This window comes from Bemisia tabaci, chromosome 7 (assembly GCF_918797505.1).
Source record: "Bemisia tabaci chromosome 7, PGI_BMITA_v3".
In the NCBI taxonomy this organism is placed as follows: Eukaryota; Metazoa; Arthropoda; class Insecta; order Hemiptera; family Aleyrodidae; genus Bemisia; species Bemisia tabaci.
This window is the reverse complement of record NC_092799.1, coordinates 12,326,045-12,353,218: the sequence shown is the minus strand read 5'-3', so window position 1 is coordinate 12,353,218 and position 27,174 is coordinate 12,326,045. Positions and strand designations below refer to the sequence as shown.

Here is a 27,174-nt window from a genome sequence, read left to right as displayed (position 1 = left end):
TATTTTCGTGTATCAGGGAAAAGCAATTCGCACGCTGTTTCGCCACTCCACTTTTATTTTATTTTTTTGAGATGCGAATAAATTTCATCGGAAGATGGTGTTTTCTCCGCGGCGACACCTCCAAACAGCTCAATAAATTAGTCGATTCCCTCACCCCCGATTCTCCTCTCTCCTTACATTATATCTGGCCCCCGCCCCCTGTTTTCACCACTCCAGTCTTCGACAAAGCATTGTCTTTCCTACAGACGCTCAGCGTTTGTTCAATGGCTCATCTTCAACGTGTTTTCTCACCCTCCGATCGGAACGAAAGCATGTCGTTGACTCTTTTGTTTCCCTGGAAATTACATAGAGTTGTCTCTTCCACATTCCGACAGGCATTTCATTTTTGATTGGTCGATACTGATGAGATAGCACTGAATAGTATTAAAATAGAGGGGGCACTCTATCAATGGAGAATTTGCATGCCTTCATCTGAAAGTGCTTAAAGAGCTGATTTCACAGTATTTTTTACAATTCTTTTCTGATATGGGAAATAGTATAAAAATAGATTTAAAAGTGAGAAGATGCACCGCCTAGTGACGTCATCTGGCTGCATTTCCCATTTAGACACACGTATTTTAGCAGATTAGATAATTTTGTCATATCTTCTCCAATAATTGTTCAATTCATGAACCAAGGGTATCCTCGTGTTCAGTTCACTCAGTAGTTTCCACTTAAACACGAAATTCATCAAATTTCAGACATCTGCAAATTCTCTATTACATCAATAACATCCCACTCTGCATTCTCATATCTTTGCCTCCTGAGTTTTGAATTCGATGAACATGTTTTTGATGATCTCGAAGAAAATGATAAAACTCATAAACTTAAGTTTTTCACAGGTAGATTAATTAAAGCAGAAAGGGATTATGCCACATCAGCTATTGCCAAATTTAATAGGGAAATTTATTTTTTTACGGGAAAGCGGCTGTGCAGATTTTTGTGCAAATGTCAATGAGTTCTCTGCAACCTGCGAAGCATAATCCTTAAAATCTTCACAGGAATCCGCACAAATATCCTATCGTAAAAAATTAAATTGCCCACTTAAATTTGGTAATATCTGATGTGGCTTGGTTCCTTTCTGTTAAAAGCGGTCCAATTCCTGTAGGCAAATTTCCGCGGGTAGATTTGTTCAACTTCTTCGACCAAACAGAAGGGTTGCAACCCAAAGGAGAAAACACTTTGCTGAAGTCAAGAACGAAACTCAGTTGCTTGATGTTGCCCAACGTTTGCACCCATCCGTTTTCGGGCCAATCTGGGGAAGGGGATTGAGAAAGAGCCTCCCAAAATTTGGCCCCTTTTTAGGTATTCGATTCGACCATCGGACCAAGGTTTAAATGGAAGCTTATATTAACAGAAAACTCAGGAAAAAATTTCAAGATGAGTATAGGAACCGTTTTCGAGTTACGGGGGGGGGGGGGGGCAAAGGGGTCACAATCCGGCCTAATTTTTTGCTGTTTTCTTGTAGAATTGATGTATCGGCGGGGATCTTATCGTTGTTTACGTATGTGTAACACATGGATTCCTACGTGTTTTTACACGTAAAATCGATTTTTAACGTTGCCGAATCGATATACTGATCAGTTAAATCGATTTTGAACGATTTATTAAGGAAAAACGATGATTTTTCAGGGTCGAAATTGTTTATCTTCGATTCATGAATGAATAAATGCATCTGAAATGACTGAAGCACACGTAACCCTATGTATTTTGATACGTAGAATTGATTTTTAACGTTGACGAATCGATTTATCTATCGTTTGTACCGAATTTTTGCGATTTTTTACGGAAAATCGATGACTTTTCGGAATTAGAATCTGGTTTGCTCCATCCGAGATCGGAGATATGTACCCAACATGATTGGAGCACATCGACTCTTACGTATTTTTATACGTGGAATCGATATATAACCTCGATAAGTCGATATATCAATCAATTGTATTGAATTTTTTCGATTTTTTGCGGAAAATCGATGGTTTATCGGGATTGAGATAGGTGTCTCTCCATCCAAGATCGGAGAAATGTACCTTTTATGATTGGAGCACATCAATTCTTACGTATTTCTACACGTAGAATCAATTTTAAACGTCGACGAGTCGATATTGATTTCATGTGATTTTTATGGAAAATCGATTTCTTGAACAGGAATGAAATTGGTTACTAATAACGGTCCGAGGGTGGAGATATGCACCTGACACGGTCGGAGCACGCCGTTCCCACGTACTTTTACACGTAGAATCATTTCGTGTCGGGTGCATTCCTTCATTCCCATTTTGATTAAAATCAAAATTATTTCAACTTCAAAAAACCATCGGATTTTCGTAAATCACAAAAAATTGATTTGTCAGATCGCCAAACCGACTCGTCAACCTTCAAAATGATTCTACGTGTAAAAGTACGTGGGAACGGCGTGCTCCGACCGTGTCAGGTGCATATCTCCACCCTCGGACCGTTATTAGTAACCAATTTCATTCCTGTTCAAGAAATCGATTTTCCATAAAAATCACAAGAAATCAATATGACCAGTCAGTGTATCGACTCGTCGATTTCTTAAAAATTGATTTTGCGAGAATAATCACAAACGAATCGATGTGCTCCAGTCATGTCTGGTAGATGTTTCCAATGCCAGTCCAAAAGAACCATCGAATATCCGTAAAAAATCGCAAGAGTTGTGTATGTCAGATCGATATATCGACTCGTCGACGTTTTAAAATTGATTCTACGTGTAGAAATACGTAAGAATTGATGTGCTCCAATCATAAAAGGTACATTTCTCCGATCTTGGATGGAGAGACACCTATCTCAATCCCGATAAACCATCGATTTTCCGCAAAAAATCGAAAAAATTCAATACAATTGATTGATATATCGACTTATCGAGGTTATATATCGATTCCACGTATAAAAATACGTAAGAGTCGATGTGCTCCAATCATGTTGGGTACATATCTCCGATCTCGGATGGAGCAAACCAGATTCTAATTCCGAAAAGTCATCGATTTTCCGTAAAAAATCGCAAAAATTCGGTACAAACGATAGATAAATCGATTCGTCAACGTTAAAAATCAATTCTACGTATCAAAATACATAGGGTTACGTGTGCTTCAGTCATTTCAGATGCATTTATTCATTCATGAATCGAAGATAAACAATTTCGACCTTGAAAAATCATCGATTTTCCTTAATAAATCGTTCAAAATCGATTCAACTGATCAGTATATCGATTCGGCAACGTTAAAAATCGATTCTACGTGTAAAAACACGTAGGAATCCTTGTGTTACACATACGTAAACAACGATAAGATCCCCGCCGATACATCAATTCTACAAGAAAACAGCAAAACATTAGGCCGGATTGTGACCCTTTTGCCCCCCCGTAACTCGAAAACGGTTCCTATACTCATCTTGAAATTTTTTCCTGAGTTTTCTGTTAATATAAGCTTCCATTTAAACCTTGGTCCGATGGTCGAATCGAATACCTAAAAAAGGGCCAAAATCAGCCTCTTTTTTGGGAGGCTCTTTGGACGAGTTCGTCAATGCTGCTAATATGACAACTACATGCCGTAGGCACATCAGCACCGCTGTCTGGAGGGAATTTTGTCTTTTTGTAATGAAGGTTAGAATAGTAAGTCAAGATCTTAACTGATGCATATATCATTTTAACAAGAAGATAGGAATCTATCGATCAAGATCCTTCGTTAAGGGTTCAACAACCGCCCCGCTGCAAGTGGTGAATGAGTCGGCTGTGACGCACAGTGCTGTCGTGTTGAGGAGGAACGTTCACTCAAAAGAAAATTCAAACGTTGTTGAATTTCTTCTGAAGAAATCTCAATTTTCTCGAATACTTTTGAATTTTCTTTGTTTACATTTTTCAGAGAATGTTCTTTGCAATCCAGTCTGGTAATCCCGAAAATTTCAAGGGTAAATATCCATATTTTCCCTCGACAATACACATTTCATCAGAGGAAATTTGGCAATGTCTGAATATACATAGGGTGTTGTTCTGCGGAGCGACCTCTTGCGGGGGTGAGAATCAAGGCTGGTGTTCATTTATCACCCCCTAAATTTATTTACTCCGAAAATTGTCGTTGTCGGGATTTAATCCGGAGCGTCGAAAGGATAGGGGGAGGTGAGATCGGATTTGGAGAGGCGTGTTGTGGAAAATGGTGAAGGGAGGAGGGGGGTTGCGTTCCCCCATCATCCCTCGAGTCGCGGTGGCGAGTCGCTCACGGGTCCCTGCACTTCAATAAAGACCCTGCCTCAACCCCTCCGTTTCCAATCTTACCTAAACGCCTCATTTTAGTTTAGCGCACACTTTAAAAATGTCACGTTTCCCGCGGGGGAGGAACTCGGTTTCCAGGCTGGAAATTTTAGGGGTAGCAATTTTTGTGATGACAGGCGAAGAGTCAGATGTTTCAGATGACGGCCGGGCCGCGTTGAGTAGGATCGAATCAAGTCACATCCGCCATCGCCGAATCTCATCGGATGATTGAAGCGTTGGGTGCAGAAAGGGCATTTATTGGTTTTGGCGTTTCAGGGTCTCCACAGCTAATTTACATTTTAGTGAGGAACCTTGTGGGTGAATTTTCTGAAATTTTTAGTTTTTGGCAATGTAAAATTATAAAATAAGTTCAGCAAAAGTTTCAATGAATTTCTACTTTAATTGTAGGGGATGAAACGCTAACGGAGATCCTGAATTACCGCGACTTGCCCTTTAATGCGCTTCAATTTATCTTTTCATACAGAAAAATGGTAAAGTAAATTCTTTTGATAATTTTAGAGGGTTTCCGCTGTGAAGTGAAACAAATTACTGGAAATTTTTTAACTAATATGCACAATCTATATTTATTTCTGTAGACAAATAAAATGTTCGATGAAATTTGGCAAGAACGCATTTCAAAATTTTTTTAAGTTCATAAATCCCTGAAATTCAAATTACTCCGTCGTGCATGATGTGTTCTCATGTTACATTTTTTCGTACAATAGTTAGAAAAAAACCAAAAATACCTTGTAACTAAGTCCCGAGTGGAGTAGATAATTCTGAGGGTAATAAGATTTCCTGTGTTCATTTAGGTCGTCCTTTCGGAATTACGTATCAGAAACTTTCCAGATTAAGGAAACTATGGCATCATTAAATTTAGTCAGATTTTAAAAAAAAAAAAAAAAAAAAAAAAAAAAAAAAAAAAAAAAACTTACATGTAGGAAAAATAATTGACGTTTTCATCTTGGAGGGGATTCTGATTTAGCGTCATGGAGGGATGTTTCGGAGGGACGGGTTCAAAAGTCTGACATTACATGGGACGAAAAGTTTTAGGGATGACTATTGAGTTCGTATGACTGTTGCGTCCAAGCGGGAGGTAAAAGTGAAAAATTGGAAAAAAGTACTTGTCATAGTATTCGAAAGCGCTTTAAATCACTCACGTGTCGAAGGAGACCAGAAACTCTTTAAATCAATTTCCATCCAATTCTTTTATAGGATAAATTTCGCAATTCAACAAACAAAGCTCGCCTAAAGACACCTTGTACTTTGTTGCTAGATAAAGTAGTAACTTGCGATGGGCCGCGAGAAGATTGACTTCAGGTGCCATGCCATTTCAGGAGACAGGGAAGAGTTATGTGTGACGGGGGCGCGAAACAAGAAAATAACAAAAGTAAACTTTTTCAACGCGTTTATTTTTTATAACTTGAAACTTCATAAAATGAAAAAGTTGGCACTTGAAGATCATAACTTAAAGTCGACACAAAGCAGGGCCACGCGTATGAAGGAGACAAGACAGTCGTGGAAAGCACCCAAAAAATAGGCCTTTTCATCCTTTTTTTCTTTTCGATCTGGGAAGTTCAGAGATCTTCTGAGAAATTTTTTTTCCTGAACAGACGAAAGCAGCTTCATGATTTTTAACTGTATTCTGTATTGAAATGATTCAATATTAAAGCTGCATGGTGATGTTCCCTGCATAAACTCCGGGGAAGCACTTTTACCGTAACTTTGAAAGTAATCATTATATTTAAATCATACATAGTTACTATAATCATACGTATTATACTACACACGATACGCCTCCTATTAATATTCAATGTTAAAGATTAGCTTTAAAAAGCATAGCTAGCTATAGAGATGAAAATTATCATACTCATTGCGGGGCATAGTTTATAGACATCTTCATTACAAGACATCGATCTCAGAATAGATCATAAACTGCAGCATGGAGGGTGTTTCCTAGCCTTCCTTAAAAATTGAAGGCGAAATGAAAATATGCATAACCTCTTTATCTCTTTTGTAACAATGAGCCACTAAAACAGTGTTTGACTGATGGAAAAATTAATTTTTTCTTCTACGAAATGTTAGAAAAAGTAATTTTTTCCTCTTCAAAATGTTAGAAAAAGTAATTTTTTCCTCTTCAAAATGTTAGAAAAAGTAATTTTTTCCTCTTCAAAATGTTATGTAGAAACCGATTGACTCGACGAGTAGACTGACGGATTAAAAGAAAGTTATTGAAAACTACTGATGTCGGTTTTATTTTTGTAATTTAAGTAATGTTAATTTTAAACACTTATTTTTTGTTTAGGATTTGGTTTCCAGACTTCGTGATTCGGTTCCTTTATAAAATTTGAGGAGAAAATATGTTGCATGCTTTCATTAAAACCTTGCATAGTGACCCATTCTTTACCGCCAAAGCCTCAGTAAACAACGCATCTGCTTAAAGGTTGTTAAACTAACGTTTTTTAATTGATTATTTTCTCTGTTTCAGAAAACAAAGGAGGATGCGGACAAAATCTGCGGCGTTAATTACGAGCGAAATCATCGAGTGAAAAAGAAAAGGAAAAACTCGTGAAGATCGTCGAATCGCGGCCAATAGCAATCCACCGTCCGGAATAATTAGTTATAAGTCCGGAATAATTAAATCCGGAAAATAATTTAATCGTCACGTATCAATTACCAATAATTCGGAATAGTGATCCCTGTTTGTTCTGCGGTCGGTATCGGATGTTCTACAGTGAATTCAATCGTTAGGGCAACGTTAATTGCTCGATGCGGTAACTCCCATCCGGGAACAAAACCGGAGAGCTGCGCAGCGGATAAGTTCCGGAATGAAAAATCCACTCGGTTTTGCGGACGCGAGCGGGGTGAATCGCATGAATTTCTCAGTGATATCGGTGCGGGAGAACGCTGACAGGGAATTATTTTGGTAAACCGGAACGACCGGCACCGGACCGGACCGAAGCGGAACGGAACGGAGAAACAAGGGCAGACGAAATAAGGAGCAGATGCAAGACTTCCCGGTGGGCTATCCTGGCATAAATAACTCACAACTGGACCTCTGACAAAGGAGTCCCGGCAAGAATATGGCTGCAGGTAATGCGCTAGCTTCTCTCTACCCTTCGACAATCCTATTTCTTGTCTTTGACGAAAAATATTCAGTCGTATTTGTTCTCGGATTATTGGCTTCATACACAGGTCCCGGAGCTAAGTTCCAGGAGGAAACAAGCTCGTGAAGATATTTCCAGGTGAAAGAGAGCAACACAATTTTTTTTCGTCCTCTTTTTCCGGATCATGTATCGACGGTGTAAGTCGGCAATCACATAACTCGTTTGCGGTGTCTGAAAATCTCCGCCTCTATGTTATTTTCTTAAAAGAGAACAAATTGACATCATTTCATGAAGTTTATGCAGAATTTTCTTCGCAGAGAGAAGAAAAATCACGGAAGGTTTCAAGAATTGCCCTGGTAAAAATTGGCAGTAGAATCTGTGTTCCAAAATACTATAGACCTACAGCCGGCTGTAAGATTTCCAATAGCTTCTATAGCCGGCAACACAATTTCTTATAGCCTTTTCTAGCCGATGCCGAGTAAGCAAAGCCTGGCGATAAAGTGTATGCTAAACGTTACTCATTACGGATGCTAGGACTTAGTGAGTTTTTGGACTACCGCTCTCTTTTTGGGCCGTGGTATCTTGATTTATTTTGCGAGGAAAGCTCCGTACTTTTAAAGGATGCCTGCCATTCCTAATATGTTGGAGCGCCTTCAATTTCGTATGATACGGTGCAATACCTCTGGTGTGAAATAGTTGCTTCAAGCGCCGTGGTACGCTGCGGCGCGGCGCGGCGGGCGGGCAACCAGCGCAAAACGCGCATTGGCCCCTACAAACCTAACAGGGATACTTCACGCATTGCGCAATGCGTGAAGTATCCGTGTTAGGTTTGTAGGCGCCAGTGCGCCGCCGCTCCGCTTTGTGTTTGGCTCTAATGTTTAATCTCGTGGAGTCAGCGTTTTTAAACTCATGACTTTGAAATGTTTGCACACTCTGTATGGATTATTCTCATTTTACTTGATGAAGCAAATATGTAGTTAAGGAAAATATAATTTGCGTTTTGTAAATATTAAAGTGATTCCGTACAAACTTAAAGATTTACAAAGCACACGAATTTCTGCACAATGTATCTATAGCCTTTTATAGCCGATGGAGAAAAAGCAACAGCCAAGCGGTAAAGTGTAAAGCCCGGCGATAGGAACTATAGCCCGGCTGTATAATTTTTTATCGCTTCGTGTAGCCCGCGCCGTATGGTTTGTTCCACTTTCTACAGCCAGCTGTATGCTTTTCTATCGCCTTCGTCAGTCGGCTATAAGAACTCCTATGGTATTTTGAAATGCAGCTCCTATCGCCAATTTTTATCAGGGTGCTGTTGAGTAGTTTTCCGTTAAAAAAATAACGTATGACAGGAAGTCTGCGGCGTCGCAAAAAACATATTGACAATGCAAACCACACGAACCACGAATACAATGAACAGATGCGGTAAGTCAAAAAACGCAGGTTGTGATCATGGAATCAATCAGTCAAGCTGAGGGCTCTGCGTGATGCATAGACATCAAGCAGAGATTCTGAGTAGTGTTGCACCACATAGCACTGCAAGGGCGAAAATTCTGCCGTGCTAAGGGAGAACGTCGTATGAACAGTCGAGAGTTGCCAAAGCTCCTTGGATAAATTGTTTATTTTAGAGGAAAATTAAGAATATTTTACCTTGAAATTTTCGAACACTTTTGATCAAGTTATGAGCAAAATTATCTGAGAAATCGGCGGGAAAATATTCAAAAAGTTTCCTGAAAATTGCGGTGATTTGCCAGAGGAAATTTGGCAACGTTTGAAGGCTCCTACGGCATTTTTCCTTCGCACGGCAGAATTTTACTCCTTATGAGTTTTTCTCTTCTGCAACGAGTCTCTGAGTAATGCAGAGTCATGACGTCACCTTGGGCGATTGATATAAGATCAAAACTTACGTCTGATTCGCAATTGAATTTTTTGAAACGCTGCAGTGGTTTGCGCCTTGAGCCATCGAATTTAGAGCTGTCTCGCTTTTGTGAGAGCAATTAATCGACGTTCGTAAAAGGCACGTATGTGAAAGGTGGTGGGGGAAAAATTAATAAAAAGGAGCACCGAGATCACTCTCGGTGTTAAGTATCTCGGTTCGCTAACAAGTTGGTTTAATTGCGGATGAGGAAAACTGGAGAATTGGACAAGCGCAAGTAGGGGTGGGGGGGTTGAGGTGCGCTCCGTTTGAGAGCTCTTGGCTCAGCTGGGTCGTGAGCCCTTTGATGATCAATTACAGCGAATGTGATGAGAAATGAATTGAACTCTCGCGGTGAAACTGGTGAAAGTGACGTAGACAGTTACCGCCATCGTGCCATTTCCCCCGATCCCCCGCTCTCCGTCAATACACCCCCTTACCCCCTCCTCTAGGTCAGTCTCATCCATCGCGACGCACACAATGGTATTTCATCACCAAACCTGGAAAAACTGTTCATCAGCTATCAGCAGCTCATTTTGAGGTGGCTCTTTTGCGTTTTGGAAAAGGCTTTGATCGTCGATCGATCAATGATAATATCTGAATTTCCGGATATTTCTCAAATATTTCCAAGCATCACACCATGTTGTATAATGCCAGGTATCTGTATTAATACAAAATTTGACCAAGAATCAGTTTGACATAACTCCAGAAGTATACATCCCGACTAGAATGCAAATCGTTTCGATAATGGATTTGCGGCATTCACTCTGGACGTAATTTGAAATCTATGTTTGTGTAAGCTATGTATAAGTGTTTCATGGTCGAATTTTGTGAGCAAATTTTGGACGCACTACAGCATGATGCGTTGCTCAGAAATTCTTAATAAATATCCTAAAATCTAGACATCAGCAATTAATCGATTGATTATTGGATTGTTCTATAGAGCACCGAAAATGCACCTTCGTGAGATGAAGAAACAAAGTTTTATCATCAACTCATGAAAAAAAAAAAAAAATACGGTCATCCTAGTCACGTTTCAGGGCTCATATAGAAATGATGATACAAATGAAGGCGTTCCGAATAGATAACTATATCAGCTCCGAGGTTAGCTATGTTGCCTATCCGATCGTTTGCAGGCGTTTTTACCGTTGGAAAACAATATGCAATTGAGTGCTCATACGTAGAAATGAAAATACTGAATGTAGGCTCTCCAGATAGGTGTAACTATGTCAACGCTTAAGGTAGCTATATTGCCTATCCGAAGATTTGTAGGCGATTCTACCGTTGCATAACAACTGTAACCATTTCAATGAACCACGGACCGCTATATACACACACGGTGCGAAATTAAGAACCACAACATAACTATGACACCTCGTCCAAATTTACGTAAAATACGATGGGCGCATTGACATTTTTCAAATTCTATTCATAGGTTAGAAAATAACGGATTTTGATAACGTTACTCCATAGTTCCAGGTTACAAAAAAAGCAGCCGGAGTCTACTCTAGTACTATAGCACCCTCGCATAATCAAGGCCTGAAATAATTTCGGTACATCTTACAATGGAAGAACTGTCCTGTGTAATACCTAGACTCCGAGGAGAAATTGAATGAATGCGAATCCAAACTATAGCTATGCGCCGAACGTGTAGGTCAATTTCAGTGCATAATTTAACCTACCCTGATTTGCTGATTATCTTTTTTTTCGAGGGGGAAATTCCTGATTTTATGTGATGTAAACGTTTACTTCTCTCTCATTAGTTATTTTGAAAGAGTTTTGATACGCCAACGTGTTTTGCCTGAAGTTGTAATTCGGACATGAGCGGTAAGTCTTAATTTCTTGACCTGTTTAGAGGTCCATACTGCTGTGCTAAGTAAAAACGTCGTATGAGCTTCAGGTGTTGCAAAATTATCTTCGATAAAAATGTGAACTTGATAAAAATAGATGGGTATTTTTCTCCTAAGTTTTTACAGAATTCAATTTTCAATTCAATCTACGTACATGAAAATTTCAAGGAAAAATACTCTTAAATCTTCTCAAAAATTAATTTTATCGACGAAAATTTGGTAACTATCAAATGTTCTTACGACATTTCTCCCCAGCTAGGCAGCATTAGAGTCCCTATATACTGAGAGTTAAGACACCCCCCCCCCCCCGCATAGAGTCACAAACGGGAATAAGGATTACACAAATCGAATGTTTTTCGTAATCTTTGATCGGCTCATTCTCAAATTCATTTCTCCATTCCTTCTCTCATTCTGTTTGTTCCTTGTCGAACCCGTAATTCCTCTGTCCATTCCAGATATTATCAATCTTTGCAATTGGTGAAAATGTAATCTTTATTCCCGTTTATGACACTATGAAGGCCTAAAATAAGGACACCAATCAGAAATGGATTCGCATTCTCTAAACTCTCAGTATAAAGGAAATCTACTCTTAATTAGTATATTAACGAGCAGATGCACATGCAAGACGACATCGGTAATAACGCCTTTACAACTATTCGAGCTTTGCCGATGTCCGTGTTGCATACGCAAAAATTGAATGCCTTTTCACTTTACTTGGTTTTTCAGCACCGCGCACCACGCCGCGTGCTGCCAGCACGTAACGAGCGCTAGCGCCTTCAAACCTAACAGGGATACTTCACGCATTGCGCAATGCGTGAAGTATCCCTGTTAGGTTTGTAGGCGCCTGTTCGTGTGTCACGCTGGTTCCCGGCCGCGCTGCAAAGTGCCACCGAGGTATTTGGCTTGTGCAATATGCATGTCTCTCACAGTTTCTAATGAGGTCCGATGAATAAACGAGTTTATTAATGGTGCAATTAGAAAAAGAATGATAAAGCTAAATCAATTACTTATAACTCGTTGATCATCATTTGGACTGCATTTTGCAATTTGGAACTATAAAGTCTGGCTCATCTGAAAAAAACACTTTTGTGCATATGGAAACTAATAGCATGTACGTTGTTTTTAAACTGGACTAAAATTTATAGTTCCAAATTGCAAAATGCAGTCCATTTATCATTGGGCGAATTCTAGCGTTAACTTCCGGAAGCCTAAAATACGATAACCAATCAGAAATGGATTCACATTGTCTTAACTCTCAGTATAAAGGGACTCTAGGCAGCGTAGCAACGAACTACACCTCTAGAATGGCTGACCAGTGTTAGAGACCCGTTACGTTTTGAAGTTGATATAGGTTAGGTTTACTTGGGCTCACACAGCAGGCTGCCATCTAAACCCATGTCAGACGCTGCCCAAGTTATGCCGAATATTTTTGAATAAAGTGATAGCAATGAAAAGATTGCATAAAAATCGCACCTCTAATGGTTTCCTTTACTCAAAAAATAGGAACATGGAAAGCAAACCTCAAAAAAATGAAAGTTTACAAAGGTTGAAATTTTCACATGTAATCCTTATGGGCAAGACGCAGCAGAAATGGAGATTGAGGTTAGCTCTATACTTGGGCTCCCACCCCCCTCCAGCTTTCAAAAACCGGCCCATGCGCGTTCCGCAGGTTTGCTATCTCGCGGCCATTCTAGAGGTGTAGTTCGTTGCAGCGTAGCCATGGACAAAAATATTAGCCAGGTCTGGAAGTGGAGTAACAGGGTGTGCGCCGCTCGCTCCGAGCAGCGCTTTCATCTCCCCGCTATCGCTGGCGGTCAAATATAAATACGCTCTTTTTGCGTTTGACCGTTTAGCGATGCTCATTGAGCATTCGTTTTGCGGGGGCTTTGTTTCATCTTGGTCCGCGGCGATCAGGTATTTTTAATGGGATTCGTGGCTTCCGTTTTAACCCCCCCCCCCCATCCGCCCTCCCCCCGATCGAACGGTTTGTAATCGGCGATTCCACCATCGAGCGCTCAACTTTGCGTATTTTTCAATTCCCAGTTGCGGACATTAACAATCGTCCGTCAGAAAAGTTTTTTGCAGGATTCCGTCGATACTGCGTGTTTCAGACACGTATTTAAAATATGTTGGTGTAGCGGGCACAGGATATTTTTTACGTTGTGATGGAATTGGATTGATACGTCGTTTCAGAAACAGGGAAATCCTCCGTAATGTATCTTTGATACAACATAAAACCCATTCAATGGAAGAGATGTGCGCCTCAATGGTAGTTCTCCCAGTTAGACAGCAATATTTTTAAAATATTTTAAAAATATGCACCTTATTTCAAAAATATTTACAGAAAATATTTTCTTCTTTATATTTTTAAAATATTTCAAGAATGTTTTAAAAGTATTCCAAAAGTATTTTTCAAAATACTTTTAAAATATAAAATATGACATATTTTTGAAATATTTGTGGAATATTTTTAAAATATAAAATGTAAACATTTTAAAAATATTATAAAATATATTTTTAAAATGTTTTAAAAATATTTTAAAAATATTAAAAGTAAACGTTTTAAAAATAATATCTTATAATATTTTTAAAATATTCCAAAAATACTTTAAAAATATAAAAAGTAAACATTTTTAAAATAATATTTTATAATATTGTTAAAATATATCATAATTATTTTTTTTAATATTTTAAAAATAATATTTCATAATATTTTTAAAATATTACATTTTTTTAAAATGTTTGAATTAATATTATAAAAATTATAAGAAAAAAAAGAAATAATAACAATAAATAAATAACATTATGGGCCGCCGTATGGGTAAAAATGCGACAACATTCAACAAGACTGAGAAAATATTTTCTCTCTGAGAATTTTTTTTTCCCCCAACGAGAAAACTTTTTTTTCTTGAGAATTTATTTTTTTTTGCCGCGAGAATTTTTTTTATTGAGGCAATATTTTTTGCCTTGATAATTTTTCTTCCGAGTTTAGAGAGAAATTATGCACTCAAGCCACCGTCACTACGTTGCCAGCCTGTACTAAAAGCTGCTAAAAAGAAATAGGCGACTTTCTTGAAATGGATAGTACACCGGAAAGACATTGCATCACGTAGACCGTGCGTTCGGCTCGGTTTAGCCATGGTTTAGCACTGGCGGAGCGAGGCAAGTCTCCAGGAGCCCCATGATATGTGATTGGCTTACTTTTTGCATAATTTTACTCATTTTTGCGAAAGAACGCTCATTTATGTACATTCTTGGCCATCTTGGTTAGAATTGAAATCTGTAGGCTGGCAGTGAAATTTCGTGTGTTAGAAGTTGCTCAGAAGGGTGGCTGCACTTTTGGGCCCTAAGCCTAAGCTCAGACGCTATTAGTGCAACGTCACAGGAAAGCGATATCTATCGATTTTTTCACATTGGTAGCATTGAAAGAGGTTATGCCAATGTTATTGTTTGGATCCAATTCGATATAATGGAGAATCCCTATGATGACGTCGCCACTAATAGCGTCTATACTCTCGCCTCTCGCCTCTCGCTATAAAGGTACTCTACTATGACCATTCCAAAAACGTTGCTGCCTCCTAATTGTACAGTCGGGCAACGCAGGAACGGAGGCGTGAATGGGCCTGTTGCAAACTTTTGCTAGAGCAAAACTAAGAGTTGTTTCTTATAGATAATGCCTCAAAAATCACGATGAGCGCATCGGCAAACTCTGAAATGCACTCATAACTTCACAAACTGCGTAAGAAATTTGCGGTTTTTTGAGCTTCCCGCTTCAAAAACGATACTACGGCACAGGTGAACATTTTGTAAGAGGAGTCGTTCCATTGTCGGCAATAATCATCATAGCCGACGCCAATCCGCCAAAACACGTTTGATGGGACGAGATAACACCTGAACTGGATTAGACCAGATAACAATCGGTGTGTTAACGTTCATATTTTCCACGCCCGAATTGATTGACCTTGAACTCTCCTTGAATTACGCGCGGAACTGCGTGCAAGCGTCGGCCATGATGAATATCGCCGACGATGGAGCGACTCCTCTAACAAAATGTTCACCTATGCCGTAGTATCGTTTTTGAAGCGGGAAGCTTAAAAAAACGCAAATTTCTTACGCAGATTGTGAAGTTATGAGTGCATTTCAGACTTTGCCGATGCGCTCATCGTGATTTTTGAGGCATTATCTATAAGAAACAACTCTTATTTTTGCTCTAGCAAAAGTTTGCAACAGGCCCATTTATATTCATTTTTTTTCTCTCTCCGCGACGAAAAAAATTGTCGGCGCAGAAAGTATTATCTCGTTAAAGTAAATATTCTCCCGAGGGTAGCAAAATTATTATCTCGCGAAGATAAAAAAATTCTCAAGCAAGAATATTTTCTCGTTGGGGGAAAAAAAATTCTCGGAGAGAAAATATTTTCTCGGTCTTGTTGAAATGTTGTCGCATTTTTACCCATACGGCGGCCCATAAACATAAATACATCGACATAAATTCAAACTAGAAAAAGGCCCAAATAATTAAAACTGGAAAAAGACGCAATTATAAAAAACGTTAATTTGGTTTAAAAAAAAAAAAAATAAAAAAAAAATAAAAAAAAGAGAAAGTTAAAAAAAAATGAGAGTTAAAAAAAAAGAATGAATTAAAAAAAAAATGATACTTAAAAAGAAGAGATAGTTAAAAAAAAAATGAGAGAGAGTTAAAAAAATGAGAATGAAAAAATTACATGATGAAATAAAAAACAATAAAAAAAATAATAAATAATAAAGTCTGGTAAAATATCATAAGAATCCGTCAATAAACAAACATATTACGGACTCAGAGGCCTGCGATAGTTAAGAGATTGAATTTAGGGGCCCATCTGTAGGAAGCCTGGCTGGTCTGGTGGTAAAGTACTGGACTACGGATTGCAACTCCATCCCGAGGCGTGGGTTCTAATCCCGACTAGGACGGCGCGGATTTTAAAGTAAGTCACAACTCTACGATGATCCACCACCTGGTAGCAACGCATCTGCACGTTCGGAAGAACATTAGTACCAAACAAATCACCTAGAGAGCGCGCACTCTAGGATGCAATACTTGTGCAATATTTTTAAAATATTCTTACAATACTTTGAAAAAATTCAAGAAATATTTTGAAAATATTCAAAAAATATTTTTCAAATTAACTGAGGTTAACATGAGTAGATTTTAAAAATAATATAAAAAGTTTTTAAAAATATTTTGTGAAAATATTAATTTAATATTTTTAAAATTTCTTAAAAATATTTTTTGTCTAACTGGGCTCCGGTTGTTACAACAACCTAAGTGGCAGTTATTGCTGCAACCATAGTGGCAGTTGTTGTTGCAACCATAGTGGCAGTTGTTGCTGCAACCGGCACGAGGCATATCCGTCCGAGGGCAAATTTTTCCCGACTCAGCAGATGTCCCTTTGAGGTTTCCCTCAAATCATCAGATACAGGGAGAAAATTGTCAATTTGTCGCCCCTCTGGTATAAAGGCGAATCTCAATGTTCACATGAGCCTTATTTTACACATAAATCCATGCTTTCTAGGGCCCATGCGACAAAGAAGATACGCCTTTATGCCGGTGGAGCGATACATTTTGAAACAAGATTTGACGTTGGAGCTTCATTATATTCGTCTTGGATAAAGAATCTTTCAAATCATTCAACATATTTTTTTGCATAGCCAATATAACACGTGGAGCTGGTGGTTTGTCGTCGCCAGAATCTTCGTTTTTTACTGTTCAGGTTCTGCATACGCATGTGATTTTGAAGTAATTTGAACGGTTCTCCGGCGGAAAATTGGCCCTATCAACCGAAATTCTTTCCCAATTAAGGGGATGTGTTTTTCCTTCTTTTCTTTTACTTGTCAAGTACATTTGTCGCAATAAAGCGGTTCTCCTGATTAATCTGTGCCATAAAGTCCGTGCCAATTGGACCGCATTGAGCAGAAAGTAACCAAGCCACATCAGCTATTGCCAAATTTAACTAGGCATTTTAATTTTTTCCATGAAAACGGTTGTGCGGATTTTTGTGAAAATGTCAGTGAATTTTCTGCATAAAACGAAGCAAATTCCCTGAAATTTTCAAAGGAATATGCACAAACCTTCTTTTGTAAAAAAGTAAATTGCCTCATTAAATTTGGCAATAGCTGATGTGGCTTGGTTCCTTTCTGTTAAACTCGGTCCAATTAAGTCGGCGCACTTTTCGACCGCGACAAAAGATCCGCCATCTTGCCTCTTGCGAAACTGACGTCAGACGATCTATTGGCGCAGTCCAAAAGTTCATAAACTTATTTGGCGTGGAATGGAGATGTTGCATGTGTGAGGAATTTGCGACTAGACTGTTGATCCTTATTCAAAAGTTCGCGAGAAACACGATGGTGCCACTGGTTTTTTCTGCAATCAACACCCAAGCTCAAAAAAAGCTCTCAATTTGAGGCCAAAATGGAGGGGATATCTCACGCTATTCTGAGAGTCCACCTCTGCATCAAGACAAACTCTCCATGCAAAGATAGGGAGCAAACACATTGACAGGGCTGCCACTTTATTTGGGGACTCTGAAACTGAAAACACGGCAACCCTGCTAATGTATTTCCTCCCTATCTTTGCATGGAGAGTTTGTCTTGATGTTGAGGTGGACTCTCAGGATAGCGTGGGTCCCCTCCATTTTGTCCTCAACTTGAGAGCTTTTTTGGAGCTTGGGAGTTGATTTCAGACAAAACCAGTGGCACCATCGTGTTTCTCGCGAACTTCTACACAAAAATCAACAATCAAATCGCAAATTCCTCACACATACAACATCTCCATCAACCGAAGTCGACTGCTTCATCGCTCACGGTGGTTATCATAACTACCACAGCACTTTTTACCAGTCACTGGTTGTGGCGAGCATCTTTTTATCCCATACACTGGAAAAAAAACACATTGGATCTAGAGTTCAGACTCTTAACAACATCGACAAGAAAAAATACTCTCGATTCAATCAGATTTAAGCTTAAATCAAGAACCCAGCCTCTTAATTTGAGCGGATATCCTTTTGATTTAAGCTTAAATCTGATTGAATCAAGAGTCTTTTTTCTTGTCGATGTTTTCAAGAGTCTGGACTCTAGATCGAAAGTCTTTTTTTTACCAGTGTATATTTTGGCCGAGGACGGCGCAGTACACTGGTAAAAAAAACCTCTTGGACCAATGCCGCGGTGCATTGACTTAAGAGTGCAGTTTCTTGTCGCCGGATTTAAGAGTCTTGAACTCTTGTTTCAAGCGGATTTTGCATTGATTCAATTCAAAATCAGCTTGAAACAAGAGTCCAGACTCTTGTTTCAAGCAACACTCCGGCGACAAGAAACTGCACTCTTGAACCAAGAGGTTTTTTTTTTTACCAGTGTATAATGGATACTGCTCGAGGAGGATAGAAGCAGGGTCAGTACAACACATTCGAGCGAATTCGCTCCGAAGGCAGGGTTTTCGACGTCGTCGTCCTCAACTGGCGCCCGACGCGGTGAGTGGTGACCGTTCCCTAACGATGTTACGATTCCGTTCCGAGAAAAGCCCCCGGGCCGAGGGGGGGGGGGGACGTGGTGGGGGGGGGGGGGGCGTGGCGGGGGCGGGGGCCAGGAAGTTGCCGCAGAAAACGACTCATGTCCCACGTGCGCCCCCGATTGGCGACTTCCGACCCGTCCTCCAGGCGCAATCCCCCCCCTCCCCCCCTCCCCCTTGCATCGCTCCCCCCCCCCCCCCGTCAGATGTTTCCCAATCGTCGCGTCACCGTCTGCTCCGAATCGCATCCCCCGCGGCATTGCCCTCATTTACGACCCCCCCCCCCCCCCCGAGTCATGTTTCACGCGCGTACAGAGCGAACTCTTTTAAAGAACACAAGGAATGAGGTGAGTTTTGATCCGAGCAGGACTCGTCACCTTCCGGCCGGAGTATCACGTTTATCTTGGATCAGGCAGAAGATATGATTATATCGAAAATAAATAAAAAAAATACTCATGTAGCAAGAATATATATTGAGCGGAAAGCTGGTCGATTCAAGCGGTTGTATTCTTGATTCGAGGAGAGAGTTTCCTCTTCTTATTCTGTGAACGAAAAGGGCACGGGGGGTTTGTCTCCCTGGATTCCAAGGGGGGCAGCCCCCGGGGGGTTGGGCCTCTCGGATGTCAGGTGTGACAGCCCCCGTCGGGGGTTTTGCTCCTGAAATGGGAAGGGGGGCAGCCCCTGGGAGTTGGGTTTCTTGGATATCAGATGAAGCTCTCCCGGAAGGTTCTGTTCCCTAAAAGATACGTATCACTTCGCTGGAATCCGTACCCTGTTGCCTGGGTAAATGACTTGCCTTCAATTGGCCGGGTATGCAAAATGACGGAAGTGACGCAAGAATGGTGGTATCAGAATTTTTCATTAAGATTACATAGTAGGTTGAAGGCGCTCCTCTGTATTGTATCTGACCGTGTACAACGATGTTGACTAGAGATGGTCAGAATTTTGGAGTCTTCAATCGAACCGTAATTTTGAAAAATGCCCAAAGAACATTATTGCACGTTCCAAGATTTCTTTTTTTCTGTAAGTCTTATTTCAAAAAAGAGAGTCCAAACGCTCGGTTCGGATTGTGGTTTTCAAGTCTTCTTGCTTTAGTCATCCTAGTTCAACAGTTCGAGAAATTATTCAAAATGCTGATGAAGTCTGAAAAAGCATCTTATTCTTGCTATCCTCAAGAATTATTACCCTTCTCCTAACAATAAAGAGGAATGTACAGTTTTTTTGTACTCTCCTGGAAAATCGTGTTTTCCGAGATATGCACTTTTGCACTTTCACCATCGATAAGTCTGCCGACTGGTCAACTTACTGAAGTAAGCACCTGATTTAAGTACCTGAATTTCAATTTATTTCAGCGGATTCATTCTTAATTGACGCGATTTTACTTCATTTCCGAAGGTGGACCCAAGAAAAATACTTTTGATTTCCAATTCTCAATTATTTCTTTTTAAATCGAAAATCCTTTTACCCACCATTGTTACGCGGGCGTTTTATTGTTCTACCACCGCGATGACCTAAAAAAGGTCAGTGCCCAATTTGCTTACCACCTCAGTAATTTTCAAGCTGTCAAGTTCGGTTAAAACAAGTTTGAATGTCTATAAAAATGCATCATAGATTTGGAATAGGTAAATGAAACCACGGTTAAAATTATCATAATGGATGCAGTTGTCCATATTAAGGTTCCGGAGAGCATAATCTTCATCAATGTGGGACGAATGGACTTATTGTTCACCAGCTCTGTCCATCCAATGGTCGTCCGTCAAATTCGACCGCTTCTACGCGATTTCATGACACGATCAACCGATTTCGTATCGAATTCAAATACCCGTCGTCGTCCGTTCAACGAATAAAATAGAGGAAAACGATAAAGAAAAAGTAAAGCGCATGAGCTCAAAAGAGGAAAAAATAAGCTACTCAGAGTGTCTTAATAGTCCACATTTATCACAGTAATCGAACTCTGGAAGATTTTTTCAGAGCAAGTAATTCTATCGACCGTTATCTAACCTGAAGACTAAGTTCAGTTTCAAAGTTCCGAGCGCGTTAAAGTTTTAATGTTTGTATTGCGCATCAAGACCAAAAACTTTCGTGAATATTAATATCTCTCTCGCGGCAGCTTTACGTTCTATTTGCTCCGCTATTTCCGGAGAATGGCTGAACTTCTAATTCAAAATTGAGAGACTGTTAGGTAAAATTTTTTACATAGAAAGAGTGCAACAAGAAGGATTGGAAACCCTCAAACTCAATCGTAACTGTAAAATTATTTTCAATCGGATATGTTCAAGAAGTTTTGCTACGATTATTTTACTCTGCAAAATTCAAGGGAATTATTTGCGAGCGGACCGAAAATGTATGAATCGTTGACTGCAGATTGTCAGTGCAGGTTGAAACATGAGAATATATACAGTCGTAAGACTATTAAGATTACTGTGCATTTTGCAAGGCACCAGAGTACATACTTATTTAATAATGATAATAATTTTAAAACCCTGCTTCCTTTATCTGGTTGGAACTAGAATTCAAGGATTTCTGAATTGTTTTTTAGAGATAAATCCTCATTTTTCATATAATGTAGTCACAGTCAACTTACAATATGGTCCTTGCAAATATTTCGAGCCATTTTGGTTCATTTCCCATGAACGAGTCATTTGACCTAGAGTAGATCTGTTTTGACGTCCAACATAATCTACGATAGTTTATTTTTTCCACCTCAAAGAAAATTCGTTTAGTTTTTTAAATTTTCATAAAACTGTTTGGAGCAGGAAAATTGCACTGAAAAAAGTGCCCCGAAGTTGAAACTACACAACTGACTTCACAGTCTTCTAATGGTCTCAAAACGGGCGAATAAGAGTCAACTCAAAAGCTTGAAATTCGTTATTCCTCTTGCTCCGTGAAAAATTTCATCAGGCACGAGACTCAACGGAAAGTATATGACTTTAATAATGAATCGCGAAAGCACGGACGATCTTAAAGCAACCCCGAACAGTGTATTGATGATTAACCCAGTAATGGTCAACAGTTACAGTGATTACTTATGCTAAAAATCCTAATTTTGAGCGTGGAGAGAGAGAGTTCGACGTTGCGATGCAACTATTGCAGCTCAATGAACGTGCGTGTTGCGTCAACAAATTTGAAGGCGTTTCGGCTTCCTTCTCGGTCACGCGCGAAGCGCTTAGTGCGCGTTCCTTCGTCCCTGTCAGTGCTGATTTTTTTCTTTTATTCGATTCCTATCTAGAATTTCTCTTTATTTGTAACTTCCTTTCTTGCTTTCTTGGTATTATTTTGTTTTTTCACGAGTAAGGTATGAATGACCAAAGCTTGTGCACTGACATGGCACTGGTTTGACGTGAGAGCATTTTACTGCATATGCAATCCCTCAGCTCGAATGCGCAGAGACAAAGTATTAAAGTGGTCTTGGACCAAAAGCCTCCGAATTTGTAAATTTGTAAATTGGTGCCCCTGCCCCCTCGGCTGCTACACGATCCATCTCTCACAGACCATTTCACAGCACTGCCGTGCTAAAGAAAAACGTCGTATGAGCCTTCAGGCGTTGCCAAATTTCCTGTGACCAATCTCGATTATTTGGGAAAATTTATTAATATTTTTCTTCCAATTTTTCAGAAGATTGTGCTCTTAATTTGATCTATATCGTCTGAAATTTCAAATAAATATACGCATAAATTGCTTCAAAAATACATGTTTTATGCGGGACAATTTGGCAACTCTCGTATGATCATAGTGCGTTCTTCCTTAGCACGGCAGAGTAGTGAAATGGTCATAATTCAAAAGTTTAATGAAAGCATCCTTATATATCCGTTACCTTTCTAGTTATAGCCTAGACAGTAAAACAAACTAACATACATCGGGTCAGAGAGCCACGTATCTCCGTTTGTGACGTTGAAGACTTCCTGTCATAATGGACCACTGGACAAGGTACGAATTTAAGCATTCTGATACATGTTTCTGAACCAGAATTTCACGTAGAACAGGATTCGCACAACGAAAATTACTGAAACCAACTCTTAACGAAGGTATTAACGTTTTTATTTCACATTGGTTACGAGGAATTTGAACTGCCCGCTCACAAGAAACTCAAAGCTCTACGCGAGTCAAATCGCGCACCACAACGGTTTCAGCAATCTTCTCAATCGAGCAATGTTCATTTAACACCATGTGTTGTTCAAACTATAAACAATTTACTTATAGTTTGCCGTAGAACCACCGCGGCGGGCAACTAACGTGACACGCGCATAGGCCCCTTCAAACCTAACAGGGATACTGCACGCATCGCGCAATGCGTGCAGTATCCCTGTTAGGTTTGAAGGCGCCAGCGCTCGTTTCGTGCTGCCGGCACGTGGCGTGGTGCGCCGGTACTGAGAAACCAATGGACCACTAGACAAGGTACGAATTATAGGATTCTGATACATGTTTCTTTACCAAAATTTTACGCAGAACACGATTCGTGCAACGAAAATGACTGAAACCAACTCCTAACAAAGATATTAACGTTTTCACATCGCATTGGTTACGAGGAATTTGAACTGCCCGCTTACAAGAAACTCAAAGCTCTACGTGAGTCAAATCGCGCACTACAACAGTTTCAGCAAGCCTTTCAATAGAGCACTGTTCATTTCCCTCCATGTGTTGTTCAAATTATAAGCATTTTGCTATAGCTGAGCCAAAGCGTCAAGATTGAGGTTGCCAGATTTTTATATCGCAGAGACTGTCATGATAACGTTTAGCGCGCGATGTGAATCACGCAGAGCATTGAGTTTTCATGAACGGGTGGTTTGAATTCACGCATCAAGAATCATTGAATATCTTCGTAAGGAGTTGATATCGGTAATTTTCGTTGTGCGCATCGTGTTTTACGTCAAATTTTGGTTAAGAATCATGTATCAGAATTCTAAAATTCGTACCTTGTCTAGTGGTCCACTTATTTTTATTCGGAAAACCAGCCAACATTTTCCAGAAAACTTCTTTGATTATCTCCTCTTCCATCAGCATATTGTAATAGACCCGGGATGGTAAAATGGGTGCAAGATCCCTAACCCTGAGCTTGTCTGACTTGGGGGCGCAGCGAAGCTCTAATCAGGGGGAAATAATCAACAGCACGTCTTCAATAGGGATCGCACTTTTATTCCCCCTACGCGAACTAACAAAATACAGATATGCACACGAACCTTATGACTACAGAAATGCTCATCACACAACAACTAAGCTGGCCCATCTCTGAGTGCTTAGGGCATCGGACCTCGGCGAATGCCTATACTGCACAACGCGTAGCCGACTGCCTAGAGTCAAAGCTGAAGCCGGTCGAACTTAGCTCCGGCCCTGAAAAGCCGGCCATGAGGCATCACTCGCCGCAATCCAAAACACAAAACACTCGGTACAAAGGACACACACAATTTCCCCGGAAATTGCGTGTGACCTATTTCAATATTATATATACCCATTTCTGCATGAATTCGAAGCTGAAAATTCGGCTTCTTTACCCTAGAAGAAATACAATCGAAGAGGACTTTTTAAAACACCTCGATAGAGATACGCGGTTTTGCTCTGCGGCCATCGATATGTGATGGCGGAAAGTTTATCCTTAGTCTTAGCGCGCGTGCAAATATTATTATTCCCGAGAAGCAGCTCTAGCCTTGCCCGTTCATAATGCTTTACATCGCTTAACAAGTTAGTGCGGTGCTTGGAAAATACTTTATCGTTATTGTATCTAGTTTAGTGGCTGCTCACATGTTGCGGCCTCCAGCTCGGCTGCAGACTGGAGCCGCAGAACCCAAGCCGGCGCACGGTGGGTCGAGTCAACGGAAAAGGTCGGACAAAATTTGGAGACTTTAAAAGCTTAAAAGTCCGCTCATTCAAAACTTAGAGGTTTTTAAAAGTGGTTCCGTTGGTTTTCTTGTGAAATTTTCTTTTACAGGCACCCCTGCCTCAAATTCAAAATTTGACAAATTAAACATCCAGGGTGCCTACGAGTCCGGAATTTTCGGAAAGTCCGGAAAAAGTACCGCTTTTTTAAGGGCGATCCGGAAGCACTGAAAAAGTGCGGAAATTCCGAAAAAAGGTTCGGATTTTTTGTCATTTTTGTCACAATTTCAAAGTTTTGAAATTTTCGAATTTCGTCAAATGGAGGTACTGAAAAAGTACGGAATTTTTCTGTTGGTGGAGTCACTGAATTTCTTGAGAATGTACTGAAAAAGTACGGTACAAGTACTTATTTTTGATCAGCCTGTTTTAGTAGACATACTAACATCAAAATTTGCAATTTTAGTTGAAAACCTCATGTCCGACATTTCTGATTGGCTGGATCCACTGTGCGGCGACCGTAGCGTCCCCGCGTCCCTGGCGATGGGCCAAATTACTTCGACACTAATTCGCAAGATTGAAGCATCGACCAATCAATCCCGTGCCTGAAGCGCGGCTTGGCATCGCCCACCGCACCGCCACATGACGCAACCCCCCAACCCCCTTCCCTCACGCCCCCCACACAATAATACAAATTCGTAGACGGGGCGCCCTGCAGCCAAGCAAGTCCATGGCAAAATATGAAAACTTAATAATCATAATTATTGTAAACTTTACCATAAACTCTCTGATCCCCTAAATTTTCATTCTTTATCACAGTATTTTCTACTGCGGGCCAATTTCTATGATTTCTCTGGCTCTTGGTAGGTTATAGCTTCTAAATTAACCTTTTCCATTCAGGTTTCGGATTCATGAGCCTTTTGACCCCCTAAACTTTCATCTCTTGTCGCAGTTCTCTCCGTCGTCCTACACAGAAAAAAATAGATGGTGCTGACGACAGAACCTTCTGTACACATGGCTCCTGCAGTTTCTTTGCTACATTTACAGAATTTTTCTGTCGTGAGAACAGAATTTCGGTCGTTGGAACAGAGTACTCTGTCCTCGTAACGGAAACTCCTGTGACTGTTACAAAAGAAGTGCAGGAGCCCTGTGAACAGAGCTATTTTTTTCAGTGACTGGGCCAACTCCCATGATTTTTTGCGGTCGTAGTGCTGAAACGAGCCCGCTCTATCTAGATTACGGAAGCATGACCCATGTTTTTGTATATCAAGCGATACAGTTGTGGAATCTGCTAAATTTCCGAAGAGGTAAGGTAGGACCGCACCATAGCGGTACTGCGTCCCACGATGCAGAATCGCCCGACTGCGGGTCTGTACCTTACCTTTTTGGATTTGTATGTAAACAATCGTCTAGAAAAATGCAGTACAACTATTCTATGGCCCCACTGACTCTAGATCAGTAGATCCCGGGTTCGAATTCTGGTGATTGCGACGAATTTTCTCGGTACTGACGAGTAGATCTGCTGAAACATTCCTTACTTGGCTTTAATGCTCGATTTGAGTCGAAATTCAAGTTTCCCGTCAAAAAATGCCACCTGATACCCTAACATCACCAAGTCGATCGAACAGGAGCCCCATATCCTACGATCAGTTGGACACTACTCAGTGGTGAACGGTAGCGGTCAATCTGAACACGATAGTGCGCCTTCATTTTCGGCTGATACTGTGCAATACTCCCGAGGTGGAATAGTTGCTCAGAGCGCCTTCCACAGTGTCGCTTCGATTAATTGATGTTAGAAGATTGCGATTCCCGCTGCTGTTCTGCCGTGCTAAGGAAGAACGCCGTATGAACATTCGAGAGTTGCCAAATTTTCACCGATAAAATATTTATTTTTAAGGAACATTGTCCATCTTTTTCCTTGAAATTTTCAGATTTTTCAGATCAAATTGCAATCAAAATTACTTGAGAAATTGGAAGAGAAATATCCACTTTGAAAAATGGTTCTTTCCAGAAGAGTATCCTTAAAACTATCTCCATTCGTCCTTCTTCTCACGAAATAACGTAACTACATTTCAATGTTGCCAAATTTCCTCTGTTAAGTTGCATTTTTACGAGGAGAATCTTATGGATTTTCTCCTAAAAATTTCATTGATTTTTCCCTCTGATCTCATACAAGAATCAGCAACATTTTGGATGAACATTGCGAGGAGAATTATATATTCATAGAGAAGAAGAGATAGAATTATATTTATAGTAATCATTAGTAATAGGGAAGAAGAGATAGAATAATATAGTTAATAATATTTAAGTGCTGTACTAATAAAACAGCACTAAAATATATTAAATTGATAAATGTAAAGAAAATATTTAACAATCATTAGTAACAGAGAAAAAGAGATAGAATAATATAGTTAATAATAATATTTAAGTTTCCAAAGTTTTCCGAAGAAAAAATAAAGCATGTAAGGAAGTCTGCAAGGTCGCGGACGGAGGTCCGTGGTTTCACACATTATCCATGGGTACACCGGCCCTTAACCTTTATCGTTGCCTAGCATTACGTATCTCCAGGGGAAATCATTATATTAACTTTGGACAAAAGCAGGGGAGACAGCGCGTAGAAGATTACAACGTGTTTTTGCGGCGGCGAAAATAAAATGGCG

The 27,174-nt window shown here is 40.0% G+C and overlaps 1 protein-coding gene across 1 annotated transcript in view; it reads left to right on the top strand.

Annotated features, from left to right (window-relative positions):
* LOC109035276 (uncharacterized) overlaps positions 1-27,174 on the top strand; it is a 187,959-nt gene that overhangs the window by 20,462 nt on the left and 140,323 nt on the right. The window contains exon 2 of the mRNA XM_019048849.2: positions 6,789-7,393. Coding sequence (XP_018904394.2) covers positions 7,384-7,393 — 10 coding nt within the window. The 5' untranslated portion in view covers positions 6,789-7,383. The remainder of the gene's footprint in view (positions 1-6,788; positions 7,394-27,174) is intronic.